The sequence below is a fragment of the Pinus tabuliformis genome, chromosome 1_1 (genome assembly GCF_031772625.1).
Source record: "Pinus tabuliformis cultivar Carrire ecotype Pingquan chromosome 1_1, CPIR1, whole genome shotgun sequence".
NCBI lineage: Eukaryota > Viridiplantae > Streptophyta > Pinopsida > Pinales > Pinaceae > Pinus > Pinus tabuliformis.
In genome coordinates this window covers 828,268,576-828,287,747 of record NC_142297.1, presented here as the reverse complement: position 1 = coordinate 828,287,747, position 19,172 = coordinate 828,268,576, and the positions used below count along the sequence as shown (strand labels likewise).

Sequence of the window (19,172 nt, the reverse complement as noted above, 5' to 3'; positions counted from 1 at the left end):
AACAGAAAAAGTATAAGAGGCTTGAGGGTCACTTGGAGAGCACACCAGAGTGATCAGTCATTCTATTCTCTAGAGCAGGTTTGCTAAGAGAGATAGAATTAGTGATCGAGAGATGCATTTCAGGGCATTTGAGTACAGAGAGACAGAGAGGCAGCGATAGTGCCAGAGAGCAGTGGAGTAGCCCGGAGAGTGACATAGAGCCAGCGAGGGCTCACGCAGAGGCAACAGGAGCTGCGCAGAGCCTCAGAGAGGCCAGCGTTGCTGACACAGAGGGCCAAGGGTTGACGCAGGGCCTCCCAGGGCTGACGCAAACCAATTTGGGGTGACGTAGCGCCTCCCAGGGCTGACGCAAACCAATCTGGTGTGACGCAGGGCAAGCGTGAGACAGAGAGGGGCTGACCCAATCCAAAGAAAGGTTGACGCTGTGTTTTTATGGGGCAGATTGGTGCTGAGTAGCTGCCAGAAGGATTATCCAAGGTTTCAGCCAGTAGATTTGTCAAAAACTGAGAGGTATTACTGCCAAGGAAATTCTCTGTTGGGTAGGCCAGTTTCGGCACCGAGATTGTACTCTGATATTGCTTAATAAGAAAACCCTTGGATAGTTGCATCGGTTTCCCACATTGGGTTTTTTCCGGGGACATTAGTCCAAAAATAATGGTGTTATATGGTGTGTTTGTTTCTGTTTCTTTTAGTTGTTGATCTATAATATGTTGAGATGCACTAGTGTTTATTTTTAGTATTTACATTGTAAATAACTTATTAAGGAAAATAACAAGTAGGCAGGAATAAATCAGATAAAGTGCATGGAGGCTTTCTAACTAAGCAAACTTAGAAACTTCAACATGGTATCAAAGCGTGATTGCAGATCACAGGAGAACTAAAGGACATCAGCGGAGCGGAGCAATAGCAGCATAGAACAGCTGTCTCGAGGTGACAAAAGTTGTTTCTAGCAGAGCAGCAACAAGGAAGGGTGACACAGTGCCTGCGTCATCAAGGGTGAGCCGGGAAAAGGTAGCGCAGAGGCTAAGGAAGGCAAAGAAGCCTCACGCAGAGCCACGCAGCAGCTGGGAGGGCTAACACAGTTGGCTGAGGAGGCCAGGTTGCTGGTGTCAGGATTGCGCAAAGCCTAGGAGCTCTCACCTTCAGGTTGGTGGGGTTTAGAAGGCTGCGGGAATATCGCAGAGTGGAACTGGTGAGGTATTGTAGTCAGAATAGTACCTGACAAAGCAAGGCTAGAGGAGTTTCTACCGAGGGTTTCTAGCCGAGGAACCCGGATGAGTGGTGCGGTTGCACAAGACGATCAAAGTAGGGGGCATCTCAACAGTGGCAGAAGGATTTCCAGGAGGGAAATCAGGACTTAGAGGGAGTCCAGAAGAGAACTTCCAGATGGGAAGTAGAGACTCAGAGGAGTCGAACAAAGAACCTCCAGGAGGGAAGTAGAGGAGCATCATGGCACTACATGGAGTAAGAGACCAGGATAGACTGGACGGAGCATCGAACTTCGCAGTCTCGAAGACCAGAATCTTATCCGTACTTGACAGGAATCGTGTCAAGAACTTCGCCTTGAAGGTAATAGCTATCCCAGTTGACCCCAATGATAATGACAAGTACGAGGAGGCGATGGCGAGGGCCAAGAGCATTATCCTTGACGGGGTCAAGGATCATGTAGTACCACACATAGCCGAGAAGGAAACAACATTTGAAATGTGGGAGGCTCTCAAGAAGTTGTACCAGCATACATCTGTGCAGAGAAGAATGCTACTTGAGAATCAGTTGAAGTCGTATAAGATGAAGAAGGGGGAACCGATTGACACCTTCCTCAGAGGACTAAATGAGATCCGGGATCTGTTGACTGCTATAGGGGCAACACCGAATTAGGAGCTGATGGTGAGGATAGCCCTGAGTTGTCTCAAAAGACTGGGAGGTATTTGTCCAGAGTATACTGGCAGAGGGACACCTCCACCTTGGGACGAGATGTGGGCAGCTCTTCGCGAGGAAGAGATCAGAGGGCAGTAGAAGATGGGTAGCAGCAGCAAGGGGATCAAAGTCAAGCAGGAGGAGGAAGATGTGGCCCTAGCATCTGAGGGAAATCAATTGAAGCGAAAGAAGAAAGATCTCTCCAAGATCAAGTGCTACCACTGTGGGGAGCTGGGTCATTATGCAACCCAGTGTCCAAGGAAGAGGAGTAAGGGAGAGTCATCCGAGACTAAGGCAGTGCCAGCATGGGCAAAGAAGGAAATTTTGACAGACAATGACTATGCCATGAGTGCACACGCACCACTTGAGCGGAAGCGGAGAGACATCGAGTTGTAGTCAGGCGGACTACAGGCGATGAGGGGCAGGATCCTTGAGGTACCCACCCTCTTGGATTAGACCTTGCTACGGGAGCCTTGAAGAGGAGTAGCAAGACTGGCTGAATCGGGTAGAGAGTCGAGACGGATGCGGATGGAGCGGCAGAGAGGGCTACAGTGCAGGTGTCCCAAGAAACGCGAGGCTAGCAGGCTACAGCAGTGAGAGAGGCACAGGAGTGTTGCACCAGTGCAGGATGGCACAGAGAGGTGTGCAACAATGCGAGATGCAGGGAGTTGTTGCAGCAGTGCAGAGATCAGAGAGGGAGCACTTGTCAGCGGCAAACGGAGCTTTAGCATCAGTGGGTGTCTCTAGCCCAACAAGAAGGTCAGTTGGAGGAGGTGCAGTGCAGATGCAGTGCTGGGAGAAAGGACCAACAACCGCACGGATGCAGAGGGAGTTGTCGTATAGATGCAGCAGTGGCAGTGGCAAAACCATGGGCAGTAGTACAGGATACAGTAGTGCAGAAGATGTTGGGCAAGAAGGCCAAGCATCAGCACAAGTACCGATGTTGGATGATCAGAGCAATACTCTTTAGGAGTATTGCTAGAGCACAGTCCTCGCTAAGAGGGAGTGTTGATTTGGGGTAGCATCGAATGTGCTCTAGCCACGAAATTTGGGGGGAGAAATTTGGTGCAGAGGTCTCCAATACCCAGAAAGGGTTTGGGCAGATTCTAAACAGATTAGGAGATATTAAAATAATTAATATTTTTAATGGAGTCCCTAAGTCTAAACTTAGGGAAAATAAAATATTAATGTGTATTAATATGAATCTGTGTTAGAATGGTCCAAAAGACATGGATCAAGCCAGATCTAATCTTAGCCGTTGATTAGGGACTTAATCTCGGCCGTTGATATGTCAACAGAAAAAGTATAAGAGGAGGTTTGAGGGTCACTTGGAGAGCACACCGGAGTGATCAGTCATTTTATTCTCTAGAGCGGGGTTTGCTAAGAGAGATAGAATTAGTGATCGGGAGATGCAGCTGAGGGGCATTTGAGTACAGAGAGGCAGAGATAGTGCCAAGAGAGCAGCGCAGTAGCCAAGGAGAGTGACGCAGAGCCAGCCAGGGCTCACGCAGAGGCATCCGGGCGCTGCGCAGAGCCTCAGAGAGGCCAGCGTTGCTGACACAAAGGGCTAGAGGGATGACGCAATCCAGAGAGAGGTTGACACTGGGGTTTCTGGGGCAGATTGGTGCTAAGTAGATGCCAGAAGGATTATCTAAGGTTTCAACCAGTAATTTGTCAGAAATTGAGAGGTATTACTGCCAAGGAAATTCTTTGTTGGGTAGGCCAATTTCAACACCCAGATTGTACTCTGATATTTCTTAATAAGAAAACCCTTAGATAGCTGCACCGATTTTCCCACATTGGGTTTTTCCGGGGACATTAGTCCAAAAATAATGGTGTCATATGGTGTGTTTGTTTCTGTTTCTTTTAGTTGTTGATCTATAATATGTTGAGCATGCACTAGTGTTTATTTTCAGTATTTACATTGTAAATAACTTGTTAAGGAAAATAACAAGTAGGTAGAAATAAATCAGATAAAGTGCATGGAGGCTTTCTAACTAAGTAAACTTAGAAACTTCAACAGATTGGTTACGTACTCAAGTTTATAAATAGCTCGTCACTTGGATCAATCCATATCATGAAGAAAGTGTGAAGAGCTTGTGTATGTAGATACATTTTCTATCAAGGTGAGCTATGTTGATGTTTTAGCTCGGGCAAGAACTTTTGCATAGGCATCTAGGCATGCAGAGGTCGCCCAAAATCACTTTAGGATACTTGCTCTAGTAATGAGAGTTGGATTTTCTAAGTCTAACTGTTAGAAACCCTTCATGTACTTTTCTGATTTATTTCTGCCTACTTGTTCTCATTAATTAACAAGTTATTTACCATGTAAATACTGAAAATAAATACAAGTACACAAAACAAGAGAAAACAAAACAAGCACACAAGTGACACCGTTGTTTTTGGACCAATGTCCCCGAAAAAACCCAATGCGGGAAAACCGGTGTAGCTATCTAAGGGTTTTAATTATTAAGCAGTTCAAAACACAATCTGGGTGCGAAAACCGTCTCACCCAACAGAGAATAATCTCGACGGTAGTACCTCTCAGTGGGAGACAGATGTTTCGGCTAAAACCCCGAATAAACACTCCGACAGCTCCCAGCTCCAATCTGCCCCACGAAAACCCTAACGTCAGCCTCTAGGGACTGCGTCAGCCCTTTCTGGCCCAGCGTCACCCTAGCTCCCCCTACGTCAGCCTCTAGAGGCACTACGTCAACCCTTAGAGCCTCTACGTCACCCACGCTGGCTCTCTAAGGCACCGCGTAGCTCCTGGTTGACTCTGCGTGAGCCCTAGCCGGCTCTGTGTGAACCCCTGGCTGGCTCTGCGTCCCTCTCTCCTAACTTCTGTGTTGATCCTCTTGGTACTATCTCTGCCTCTTTGCTTTTGTATTCACTACCCCTCAGCTGCAACTCTGATCACTCTTTCGACTTCCTCAGCAAACCCAGCCCCAGAAAATCGAAATCTTGATCAACTCGGTGTGTTCTCCAAGTGACCCTCAAGCCTCCTCTTATACTTTTCTCGTTAGCAAATCAACGGCTGAGATTAAATCCCTAATCAACGACTAATATTAACTCTGGCTTGATCCATGACTTTTGGACCCTTCTAACATAGTTTTATATTAATTCACATTAATATTTTATTTTCTCTAAGTTTAGACTCAGGGACTCGATTAAAAATATAATAATTTTATATATCCCAAACTGTTTAGAATCTGTCCAAAACATTTCTAGGTATTGGAGATCTCATGTGCCTTAGCCTCTCCACCAAGTTTCGAGGTTAGAGCACATCCGATGCTACCCCCAAACCAACACTCCCTCTTAGCGAGGATTGTGCTCTAGTAATACTCCTAACTAAGCATCACCCGATCATCCGACATCGGTCCTTATGCTGATGCTAGGCCTGCTGCCCAACATCCTCTGAAGTTGTTGCATCATGTACTGCTACCCATGGCCCTGCCACTGCCACTATTGCATCTGTCTAACTTACAAAAGCACGTAATTAATTATGTTGCCTATTGAGCTAAAGAAACTTAGGAAAAGTATAGCATTTACTTTAGTGATCATGTTCTAATCTCAATCGTTGATCTCAAGTGAGGTGAGATCTAATATTGTCCATCTATCACTTTGGAGATTAGGTTTAGGGATTTAGGTCAATGAGAAGTTATAAAAGCAAGGCTAAAGAGAGAGAAAACACACCATATAATGGCACAAGACACTAAGAAAGGTTTTTTTCAAGTGAAGGGGTGAGATACTCTAGTGTGTCGAGTCTGAGGAAAGTGTATGGATGCAACATAGGAGATCCAGATCATCCAAGTAAATCAAGGATAGATCTAGGATTTGATCAGCTAGATCAGATCTAGGGTTTGTTGTATTTGTAAATTCCTCAATTGGGCCATTATCCGAGGACGGGAACCCAAGTAGGTTTAGCTTATTAATTTAATGAATTGTTGATTGGGCAAAAATTGTGTGTCATATGCGATTGAGATTGGTTGTGTAATTGTGCTTCCATTGAATATTTTGTTAAGAATCTAATTGTGTTTTTATTCAGTAGAGCTGTAATAATCTGCTAGGAATTAAAATCCAAGGGCTATGTGCAAAATTTAACATATTATTGTATAATGCTATAATGGTGTTTGTAAACACCACCACTCTCTACTTGGACATTGTTTCCTACTTCTGCAATACCCCTATGATTTCTAATATGAATTACCTAATGTATTGATTAAAACTTAGGTATTTGGGAGCTACATAACTACTACTCTCTTTCCTCTTACACAATGAGACATTGCATCACTGAATAATTGTTAATTTTAGATAACAATGGTATGTTCTATACTTTAGCACAATTTACTTCAATGTTCTTTATCAACTCAATGACAATTTCCAATTATATTAAGTAGTAATCACATTAACTTAAACACATTGATAGTAAATGCAGATAGAACATAAAAACATGTGCAAAAGAGAAGCCAAGACAAGAGGACAGAATATATGGCAGATGCCAGGGAAAAACCCCAATGTGGGAAAACCCTTTGATCAAATCTTCTTATTATTCTTCAATAGTTCAGCAGAGAGAGTACAAATATCAAATTAACTTGCCCAAAACAATCTTGTCAAAATCAGCAGTGAACTGCAACCCTAACCAAAAAGTCAACATTGGTCAAAGCAGCCCCAAAATGTCCTCCAAGCAGCTTGGTCAACAAAAGATCAATTCGGCCTTCCAAGCGAGTCAAAGTCAGCCGAAAAACAGTTCGGTCAAACCAATCAAAGGAGACAGAAAATGCAGTTGTAAATTCTACAATCAAATCTGAAGTCAACCTTGGTCAAACTGTCCCAAACTCCTTGACATCTATGGCAATAAATGCAGCCTCCAAAAATCAAATTTCTGCCTCCAAAACGCAATCAAAACTCGGTCAAACAGCAAGGGTCAACGCTAGTCAACGCTGCCCTATAACCCTGAAATTTTTGGCCAACAAAACAGTCCAGAATTTCGTCCTCCTTTCACACATGTGAAGTAGAGAAGGTTGCCTCCAAGTTGTACGAACCAATCAAGAAGAGAGAGAGAGATATGTGATGAAACGAGTGATGTCCAAATGAGGAGAGAGGTCACTCCTATTTATACACTTCGTTGAGGGTGAGGAGACACATCTATTGGGCTTTTGAGCCTACAGTTGACTGAGGCCAACCTTGACAATTTGTGCATGAGAGAAAATAAATTCAAAATTCCATTTCTGCTTGTCAGAATGAGATGATCTTCATATCAAAATTGGACCTCTCGAAAAGAGGAATCCAATGAAATAATCATCTCCATCATATGAGTTGTCCTAAAGTCGAATTTGGCCCTAGTTACCAATTTTAACAATCCCTCTCAACTAGGGAGAATTTTACCTGCCAATCCATCTGTCATCATGCCATCCTGTCATCTTGTATCATCCCTGTCATCACTGCCCTGCTCTACTCTATTGAACCCTGAAGTAATAATGAAGAAGAAGTGATCGAGAGTTAGTCATAAGATCATACCACTCTCCGCTGACTAAAGCCAGTCCTTGATCCCAGATCAAGTTGTTGAACACCATGCATCCTAGTCATAGGGAGTACAGCAGTACACGATGCATTCATCAGTAGTGCTATGGTCCCTAACCATCTTTTCCCAACTCATTGGCTAGATGAGAGGTACTTCCCATGAGTCTCGGCCTCTGTGGGTAGGATGTGTGTTGGGGCATCGGTAGGAGAAGGTGAGCCACTCATCCTATGCATATGTCAATCATAGGGGAATGTAAAACACTCACCCTACATATATGTGTCCTGGTAGGGGAAGGTGAACCACTCACCCTACACACATGTCAACCATCACGGGATTGTCACAGGGGAAGGTGCACTACTCACCCTGTATCTATCACACCACTAAGGGAACGTGAACCACTCACCCTATGGTCGCTCATAGCTCCAAGAAGTACCCCAAGCCCCCAGGAGCTCCCAGAGCTCAGTGTCCAACTAATACGAGACCCTAGGAGGGTCGTTCCACAACTCCAAGTCTCTCTCATAAGGTTAAGAATTTGACCTTCCCCAAAGGCTTCGTGAGAATGTTTGCGACCTGCTCATCTATTCTAATGTGATGGAGCCTTATTACTCCCCATTGTACCATATCCCGCATAAAATGGTACCTGATATAAATGTGCTTGGAGCGGTCATGGAACACAGGATTCTCTGATAGGTGAATCCCACTCTAGTTGTCGCAGAAGATCACGGTGGTATCCAACACGTGCTCAAATAGCTCACTGAAGAGCTTCCTCAACCAAACAGCTTCACAACAAGCCATACTTGCAGCAATCTATTCAACCTTGATGGTGCTTAGTGCAACCGATTGTTGCTTCATGTTCATCCAAGATATTGAAGCAGACCCCAAAGAGAAGCAGCACCCGAACGTGCTCTTACGATCCACCACACTACCAGCCCAATCAACATTTGAATATCCATGCAGCCTCAAATTCCCGACAGTGTATCTCAGTCCATAGTGGATTGTGCCCCGAGATATCTCAAGAGATTCTTAGCAGCAATCCAATGAATGTGATTAGACTCGACCGTAAAGTGACTCAACGTGTTCACAACGAAGCATATCTCAGGACGGGAGTTGACCAAGAACACCATGGCCCCCACAAGTTGGCGATACTCGGAAGTGTTTGCTAATCCGGGCCCTGCAGCACTTCCACATAGCTTCTTAAAGTTGAGTGCCATTAGAGTAGTCACGAACTTGCAATCCACCATCCCACAACATCTCTAAGTAGCTTCACAATGTATTTTCCTTGAGAAAGGAAAATCTCACCTGGCTTTTGCTAGACCTCTAGCCCTAAGAAGTAATGCATCAATCCTAGGTACTTCATCTCAAATTCGGAAGCCAACTCCCTCTTGCATTGATGAATGAGAGGGTCATCACTTGTTAGAAAGAGATCATCCACATAAAGGACCAGAATGAGGGGCTTGTCCTTTTCAACCTTGAAGTATAGATTCGGTCAGCATTGCTCCTTGTAAATCCCAGCTTCATAAGATAGCTATCAATCCTCTCATACCAAGCCCTAGGGGCTTGCTTCAACCCATAAAGGGATTTCTTCACCCTACATACATGTGTCTCGCGATCTTGAACTTCGAACCCCTCAAGTTGTTCCACATAGACTTCCTCTTTAAGCGAGCCATGCAAGAAGGCAATTTTGACATCCATCTGTTGTAGGCTCCATCATTGCAAAGCGGCAAGGACTATGATCGAACGGAAGTGGTATATCAGGCAACCGATGCAAATATCTCATCATAGTCTACTCCTTCCTTTTGAGAGAAGCCTTGAGCAACAAATCTGGCATTGAACTTTCCAGCACTCCCATCAGCTCTATGTTTGATCTTGTAGATCCATTTCGAAGTGACCACTGACTTGTCCTTGGGTCTAGGAACTACATCCTAGACATCATTCTTTATGATCGACTTATATTCCTCGTTCATCTCATCCTTCCAAACTTGGTGTTTCACAACTTCTTCAAAAGTGCAAGGCTCAAATTGTACAATGGTACTCATGGCAACTAAGTACCCTTGGTACCTATTCGGCTTCTTGCTTTCACGAAATCTCCCCCTCGGTGCAATGTGTTTCTCAGCATCTTCAAGAATATCTTTGAGCCACAAAGGTATTTTTCTTGAAGTAGTGGGCTCACTAGGAGGTGGATCCACGGGATCCATCGGACTTCAAAATCAGGGCATCGGTTCATCAGACAGAGATTCATCATTCTTTTTAGCATCAGCATCATCATTGTCCTTCCTAGGGATAGGAAGATCTCAGACCTTCCTAAGAGCAGAATCTTCATCGAAAGTGACATCATGACTTAATTCCACTTCCCTTTGACCAGGCACATAGATTCTATATGCCTTCAAAGTTTCACTGTAGCCCACAAACGTTCCTTTCTTCCCAGATGCATCTAGTTTGCTTCTTTTCTCTTTCGGCACATGAAAATATACAGGACAACCAAAAATTCTAAAATGAGAAACATCAAGTTTCTTACCGGTGAAAACTTCTTCGAGTGTCTTGAAGTCCAAAGCTTGATGTGGGCATCTGTTTTGAACATACACAGCGATGTTGGCAACTTCTCCCCATAAGAACTTCGGTAGACCTTGGTCATGAAGCATGGCACGGGTGGCTTCTATGATAGTTCGATTCTTCCTTTCGACAACACCATTTTGTTCAAGAGTATATGCAGTAGTGGTCTCCCTCTTAATACCAGCTTCTCTACAATAGTCATTGAATTCATTTGACTCATATTCGGTTCCATTGTCGGTCCTTAATATTTTGATCTTCTTCCCTGTTTGATTCTCGACCAAGGCTTTGAAAGAGTAGAACCATTTGAACACTTCATCCTTCTTCTTTAAGAAATAGATCCATGTTTTGCAAGAGAAGTCATCCACAAAAATAGCATAGTACAAATATCCACCCAAAGATGTCACGAGCAACATACTTGATAGATCATAATGGACCAATTGAAGAATATCGATGGTTTGAGTTTCACTTGAGGGGAATGGTCCCCTTGTATGTTTTCCAGCTTCACAACCTTGACAAACACCTTCATGATCTAAGTTGAATTTGAGCATACCTGTGACCATCTTCCTTACATCAGGTAAGGCTTTAAAATGAAGGTGAGCAAATCTCCAATGCCATAATTCAAATTGAAGAGAAGTATCACAATTCATTGCTCCCAACGGCCTTCCTCCAACCTGATAGAGACCTTCAACCCTAAATCCAAGAGTGAATGCATCTCTTGGGTTCCTTTGCCAAACACGAGCTTTCCCATCAATGAATGTCAACTTAAAACCTTTATCTTCCATCGCGGAAATAGAGACCAAGTCCTTTTTCAGATCAAGTACATATAACACTTCTTGTCAATGAAGAGTTTGACTTTGATTTAAGTGAAGAGTAATAGCGCCAATTCCTTCCACAAGATAAGTGGCATTATCCCTAGGTATACATAAATAGAGACCAAATTCTTTTTCAGATCAAGTACATATAACACTTCTTGTCAATGAAGAGTTTGACCTTGATTTAAGTGAAGAGTAACAGCCCCAATTCCTTCCACGAGATAAGTGGCATTATCCCTAGGTATAATCTCCATATTCGTCTTCTTTTCAATCAAGCTAGAGAGAGCTTCTTTGTACCCAGTGAAGTGCCTTGAGGCACCACTATCAATCAACCAATGATCCAATGCATCCGAAAGAGAGGCAGTCGTGAGGGAAGAAATAAGATAAAACATTTTTTGCTTTACAACATTAACTTCTTCATACCTGGAGTTTCTCGACTTCTTGGGAGGACAACCATTTCCATTTCGAGCAGCGGGAGCATTTCTTTTTCCTTTGTTGTTGAACCTATTGCCTTTGAAGTTGTTGTTATTGTTGTCATCATCCCTTGGAGTATCCTTCTTGTGAGGACACTCTCTAGCGAAGGGGCCAAACTTGTTACAATTGAAGCATCTTCCTTTTCTTCCTTCTTTGAATTCCGGTTTTGAACCCTTGACCTTGATTTCTTGGACCAGCATTGTTCTTCCTCTAGTATGAGCGGAGAAGGCAGTAGGATTGTTTGCGTTTGAGGGTTTGTCTCTTTCCATCATCCTTATTTCTTCTTGAGTGCATCTAGCCAATAATTCATTAAATCTCGGAATCCTGTCATTGTTGAGGATGGTGGTGTTGAACACATCCCATTCTCTTGTAAGGCCTCCAAGTGCAATAAGTGTGAGCTCCCTATCACCAATGACTTCTTCAATAGAAAGGAGATCATTCTTGATCTTGGTAATCCTCATGAAGTAGGATTGGATGGATTCTCCTCCATCCATCTTGATGTCTTTCAACTTGTGCTTGAGAAAGAGAACTTGATTTGCAATATTTACTTTGAACATCCCAACCAGCTTGTCATACATCTCCTTAGATGTTTCCAAATCATAAATATAGGCAACCAAAGGCTTGTGAATAGAATCAACAATAATTTCTTAGCTTTAACGTCACCTTCCTTGTACTTCGCTTATGCAACTGCCGATACATTTGAAGGAGGTTCCACTACTCTTCCTTTGACATAGTCCATGGCATCATTTTCTTCCAATGTTAGATCTAGAGTCAACTTCCATGCATGACAGTCGGATTTGTCCTTAAGCTTGTCCTCGGATTTGAAGTAATATGTGTTGGAAAAAGTATAACTAGGTTCGGTCTTCATGACATTGTATTCTAATTTTTGTAAAACAAGAAAAAGAATTTATTCCTTGTTGCATGGGTTTCAGAGCAAGAAGTTTATTTATTTAGTGGCTCCCATTGAGAGCCTTAGGATTTAGTTTAAAGAGTCAATGTCATGCTCTTCTTGAGCCTATGTGTAATGTATAAAATTCTATATAAAGGTCTATAACAGCCCTCCAAGACAAGCACAATCCTCCTGAAGACATCAGCCAACAAAACGATGAAGAAGAGCACCTATGTCGGCCTCAAAATATATATTAATGTCAAGTCGACTCAAATAATAGACACATCCTTTCACTGTGACATGTCAGCTTATTTAGGGAGACAGAACCACTATAAATACCCCGCTGAGGTCACCACAGGAAACACAAAAAAATTCGGACAAGTCTTTGTAATTTCGGATGGGTGCAGGCAGCTCAGAATCTCAGACAAGGTACAGTGGTACAGGACACTCGGATAAGGGCAACAGTTCAACATTTCGTATGGAGGAGGATTACTATAGCTTTCAGATGAGTATCATAATGATATCTTCACATATATCCCTGATGTCTCGGCCTAGTTAAAAGGTCACAACCATACAGTCTCAGCATAGTTGCAGCAGACCTCGGTGCAAGGAGGGCATAGCTATAGTCTTGGTGAAGAGCATAGTGCAGAAGTATACACAGTCATAGTCTCGGCATACACAATCATGATGCAATCATGATCTCGGTGGTATTCCAATGAAGATATCAATGGTGCAACTATGATACAACAGTGATCTCAGTGCAGCTCTCATTCATGTATATAAAGATCTCGTTGTGATGTTGAAAAGCTCGATGAAGGAACAGCCATGGAGCAACAAGAATGAAGATCTCAGTGGTAAAGTAGTAATGGCTTCAATGGTGTAGCATAATGATGATCTCAGCAGTGACAACGAAGAGGGTTGATGTCTTGGTCTTGGAGTGGCATAGTAGGTCAAGGGTCATGGTCTTGGTATTCGTCAACTGGAATCTCTATAAGAAGAATTTTGTGCGGGTTTTCCTCTCCAAGGGGGAGAGGTTTTGGCCCTAGCAAAAAGCCAACATCGTGTGTTCTTGTCTCTTTGTTTTGGTAGATAATCGATGAAGTAAGAAATACACACACTAATGATATGAAGAAAAGATTGTGTTAATAAGCTAAAGATAAAATACCTCACAAATAGTTATCATGCTAAGAAGAATCTCATTAACTATAATTGCCCCAGATTCTTCAACAAGATGTAGTCGTCATTGGGACTAGTTCCAAGTCCTTATCCAACAGCTTCCCTTAGCGATTGCTTTTCCTCACTCTTGCTTGGCCCTTGTCTTCACCTGAGTGCTCTGATACCATGTTAATTTTAGATAACAATGGTATGTTCTATGCTTTAGCACAATTTACTTCAATTTTCTTTATTAGCCCAATGACAATTTCCCATTATATTCAGTGGTAATCACATTAACTTAAACACATTGATAGTAAATGCAGATAGAACATAAAAACATGTACAGAAGACAAGCCAAGACAAGAGGACACGAGATATGGTGGATGCCAGGGAAAAACCCCAATGTGGGGAAATCCTTTGATCAAATATTCTTATTATTTTTCAATAGTTCAGCAGAGAGAGTACAAATATCAAATTAACTTGCCCAAAACAGTCCTGTCAAAATCAGCAGTCAATTGCAACCCTAACCAGAAAGTCAACGTTGGTCAAAGCAGCCCCAAAATGTCCTCCAAGCAGCTCGGTCAACAGAAGATCAATTTGACCTTCCAAGAGAGTCAAAGTCAGCCCAAAATAGTTCGGTCAAACTAGTCAAAGGAGACAAAACGCAGCTATAAATTTTGTGGTCAAATCTGAAGTCAACCTTGGTCAAATTTTTCCAAACTCCTCGATATCTATGCCAATAAATGTAGCCTCCAAAAATCAATTTTTTGCCTCCAAAACATAGTCAAATTCAGTCAAACAACAAGGGTCAACGTTGGTCAACGCTGCCCTATAACCTTAAAATTGCCAGCTAGCAAAACACTCCAGAAATTCGTCCTCCTTTCACACGTGCGAAGTAGAGAAGGTTGCCTCCAAGTTGTATGAACCAATCAAGAGAGGAGAGAGAGATATGTGATGAGATTAGTGATGTCCAAATGAGGAGAGGGGTCACTCCTATTTATACACTTTGTTGAGGGTGAGGAGACACATCTATTGGGCTTTTGAGCCTACATTTGACTGAGGCTAACCTTGACAATTTGTGCATAAGAGAGAGAAATACAAAATTCCATTTCTGCTTGTCAGAATGAGATGATCTTTATATCAAAATTGGACCTCTCAAAAAGAGGAATCCAATGTAATAATCATCTCCATCATATGATCTATCCTAAGGTGGAATTTGGCCCTAGTTGCCAATTTTAACAATAATGTATCAATATAATCTATCTCATTATTATATGTTTTCCTACTTAGCCTCTTGTGTGTATAAAATCTAACAGCAATAACTATGTTTTCATGAAAGGTATCAACCAATGTTGCGATAATCGCAATCGAGATTAAATCTGCGAGGGTCTAAAATCAGAAAAAATCGTAAAAAAACAGGATAAAATTGGTAAAGATGGGTAAAAAATCGGCAAAATTAAAAAAATACAAAAAAAATCATTTTTATTCAATTTTTTTAGTATCTAAAGCATCCACAACATAAAATAGATGCATTGACACAAAAATATGAAAATAGAACTAACATAAGATGTGTAATATGTCTAGTGCTACACCACACATAACAGTGAATCGTGTACTGAATCCTGAAGCCTGAATCCTGACTCAACCTCAAAATATGATAATGTATCTTATATCATGAGTCATATACAATGAAATGAACCAACTAACTAATGATTTCACCTACCCCTTTTAGGAGAAAATGTAACATCTTTCCCTCTAGATGAAGAAGGCCCTAGAGTTGACATTAGACTCTAATGTCCTCTAAAATTTGAAGAACTAGGAGCCATACAAGTTAGACCATGTCCTCTACTAATGACCATGGTAGGGTGTGTCACCTCCTCCTCCTGTTGCCCCTCCTCCTCCTCCTCCTCCTCTGCAACTGCTACCCCCTCCACTACCTCCTCCTCTAACCAATCATGGGCCAATTCCATGATAGGCCTCTCAGCCTCAACCCTCCATGCATAAGTGTTGTCAATCCCATCCAATGAGATGGCATCCACATCAGGTGTCCTCTCAAGTTGCCTCGACCACAATCAGAGATTGTAGTAGACGTAGACCATGCCGTTAAGGCGTTGGGACTCCAACCTGTACGAGGGTCATAAATAATAAATTAATAATTATAAAAATAATAAATTATATTTTTTTTATAATTTAATGAATTCAAAAAATTAATTAGATAATTTTTAACCTGTTGCGCTTCTTGGTGTGTATTTTTTCAAATACACTCCAGTTGTGCTTGCATTCGAAGGAGCTATATGTTTGGCTGAGCACTCGAATGGAAAACTTTTGGAGATTGGGTTCTCTGCCACCATAGCTTCTCCACGACACATCTACAATAAATAAGAGAAACATAAGAAAAAAATTGAAATTTGAAAGTTGACGCAAAGTGTGAAAAGAAAATGAAATTTGAAAATTGAAAAAAACAGAAGTATACCTAGCACTTTGGTTTTCCTATCATGGATAATCATGTCAAAGCTAAATGTGCCACCTACCATCCTGTATATCTCCATTTTTTAGAAATTTTTGCACGTTCTATTAGAGATGACACCATTTTCTAAACAAGTGAAGAATCCATCCATAACCTCTACATCAAATATGAAACCATAGGAGTAAGAAAATGTGGGGTTCAAATAGATCCCTGCAACATGAATGGGATAATGGAGTGTATTGTTCCATCGCTCATTAATCACTGCCCATATCACTTGTTGGTTCTCAAACCCCTCATCCCCCTTATCATCATAATAGTTGTGAATGGATTCTTTGGCCCTATCCATGGCCTCATACAAGTAGCCCATTGTGGGTTTATCTCCATCAACTAATCGAAGAACCTTTACCAAAGGTTCAGTAATGCTACACACCTCCTACACTCCCACCTAGAAGCTTTCCTAGTATGGCCCCTCCCTCTGGTTTGCGGCTAAATGACAAAGTACGCCAATCCTCTGAAAGAAACATTCTCTTCACATCCCACGTAGAATTCAAAAAAAATTGAAGAGATATGAAGCTAGTGGCAAACCGTGTAATATCAAGGCACACCAACTCGTTGTTGTTGGTGAATGTTCTCATCAAATGAAGTACAGATGCATGATTATATATAAATTTTGTAATTTTTTTTATGATTCAACAATATCCTTGATATAAGGAATTTTTCCTATGTCCTCCAACATCAAGTCAATGCAGTGTGTAGCACAAGGTGTCCAAAATAAGTTAGGATGCCTCTCTATAAGCATCCTACCAAAAGCAACATAATTTGCAGCATTATCCGTTATGACCTGAACAATATGTTGTGGACCCACCTCCTAAACGAACATGTACAACAAATCACATAATAACCGTGCATCTTTAATATGTGCAGATGCATCAATAAATTTCATAAACATTGTCCCCTTGGGACAATTAACCAAGAAGTTAATAAGGGTTCTACCCTTTTGATCAGTCCAACCATCTGACATCACAGTGCATCTCGTTTATGCCCATGATGCCCTAAACTCCTCCAATCTTGCAGTGCATTCAACCTTTTCATTCTGAAGAATATGCCCTCTAAAGTCATCATAGGAAGGGGCTTTGTACCTCGGGCCAACAATAGCAATAGCATCAATCACACTAGAAAAATGGATTATTCATGGCAATGTTGAAGGGAGATCACTCTAAGAAGACACCTTCCCAACAACTTGTCAACTTCTTCCTTCTCTTTTTTTAAGAGTTGACCTGATAGATGGTTGTGCACCAAGTGTGGTTCTAGGAACAAAAAATGATGAGGCAGTTGTGGGGTTGACTGTAGAAATTGATGTTGAAGCAGAAGAAGAACCACTCTAACAGACACCTCCCATCACTCCACCCCTTGCTATTTGATTCTTCAAATTTTCCTTGGACAGTTTCGCTGTCTCTATATCTTCCAATGATTTGAGGGCTCTACAAATGATTTTTGGATTTGTTTTTGTGCAAAGTCCTACTTCATGTCCAAGAATTTGTGCAAGGTGGAATTTCAATCGGTATACTCCCCTTGTCATATGTTGCCCACATAACTTGCAAGTCAAATTTGATCTGTCAAACCCCCCATCAGGTTCACCAAATTCCCACATAGGGTCCAATTTTCTTGGCATGTTTGTAATTTTGTTGAACTCTTGAGTCTTAATATAAAATTGAAGTTTGAACCTACGGCACAAGAACAATTTAAAATTAAACAAATGAAATTAACAATCAACATTTTGAATTTTTTACCAAAAAACCCTCCACTCAATGCAACAATAATGGCAAAAAAAACACACTCAAACCCAAGCAAAAATCATGGGAAAAACTAGGGCACAAGAAGAATTTAAACAAATAAAATTAACAATCAACATTTTGAATTTTTGACCAAAAAACCTCCAATAAATGCAACAAAAATTGGGTAAAAAAAATAAATAAATAAAAAATAACAATCAACATTTTGAATTTTTGACAAAAAAAAACTCTCTGATAAATGCAACAAAAATTGGAAAAAAAACACAAATTCCAGCAAAAATCATGGAAAATATATGGGTGGCTGAAACCCAAGGAAAATCAAAGAGAAAACAAAAAAATAGGGCCAAATTTGATGCCCATACCTGAAATCCACACCCTGCTGAAGAAACTTGGTCCAACTTCAAAAAAAAATTGCTTGGGATCTTAAACTCCTTCGGTTTTCTCATCTCTCGCCCTCGTAGATTAGTACTCCTCGTCCTTAGCTCTCACCCTTTCCCTCTAATTGCAAAATGAAACCAAAAAAACTAAACTTCACCTTTAAAAACTTCTTGTTTCCACAGTCGGCGACTTTTAGTGATCGGATCACGATTTTTTCGTAATAATCGTGATTAAATCACGATTTTGTCAAATTGAAAAAATGGTCGATTTAATTGAGCGATTGAATTGGCCCAACGAAAAAATCATAATTTAATCATGATTTTCGCAACTCTGATATCAACTAGAGGAACATGCGACAAAATTATGGGAGAAGAAACTCTATGAACTCCAATCTAAGGTTACGTTTCACACCTATTAGATACAACCTTGTGACAAAAGACTGTAAGGTGTACAATTTACAATTGTCATAAGAATTTTCCCAAAATAAAATAGACATGTTTCTAACAAGAGGATGCATGTAAAGTAACAACTTTTGACAAACAACATGAAGAGCATGCATGAAAGTATAAATGACTAATCCAACTCTGTGGTGATTTTTTTTCTAGTCATCATAAAAAAATTTCCCATTTGATGCAGGTGGTTGATTTCATTTTTGTAGGGGAGTGGTGGGGTTGGAATTAATCTTCATATCAATCCCCTCAGAGTTGGTCAATTTCTGCCGGCGCCTGAACCTAAGTCATTCATGTAGTGATGCCCAATTTCAATGCTCAATCACTAGACTACAGCCCAACAGACAAATAAAACTCTTTATATGTATTTTGTCTTTCCTACTGCAATGTTTTCTCTGTATTGTCAAAATACTAGTTCAGGATTACTCTTCTAAGGAAAGCATTAGCTTTAGAATTTCAACAAAATTCATAGCATGTGAAAAATTAAAGATTTATACACTAAATGAAAATGCTTAAAATATAATTACTATTGCGCAGAACTAAGCAATTATAAGATTCAAAACTATGCAACTCTCTAAGATGTCAATACAATGAAGAAGAATAAAATAAACTAGAAGAAATGGCATTCAAATTAGGGAATGGAAAAAATAAAATGAAATAAAAGCAAGTTACTCACCATTGAAAATCCATTTTGAGTTAGCTTATCCAATGTTTGTCGTAAGTTCTGCACATTGAAAAATATAGCTCATATTCCAATTTCACAT

At 41.1% G+C, this 19,172-nt stretch overlaps 1 protein-coding gene across 4 annotated transcripts in view; it reads right to left on the bottom strand.

Moving 5' to 3' along the window:
- The window catches only part of MSH1 (MUTL protein homolog 1), a 512,649-nt gene that overhangs the window by 446,092 nt on the left and 47,385 nt on the right, over positions 1-19,172 (bottom strand). For all 4 annotated transcript variants that reach the window (XM_089392823.1, XM_089392822.1, XM_089392821.1 and 1 more), the window contains exon 6: positions 19,085-19,132. In XM_089392823.1, coding sequence (XP_089248949.1) covers positions 19,085-19,132 — 48 coding nt within the window. The remainder of the gene's footprint in view (positions 1-19,084; positions 19,133-19,172) is intronic.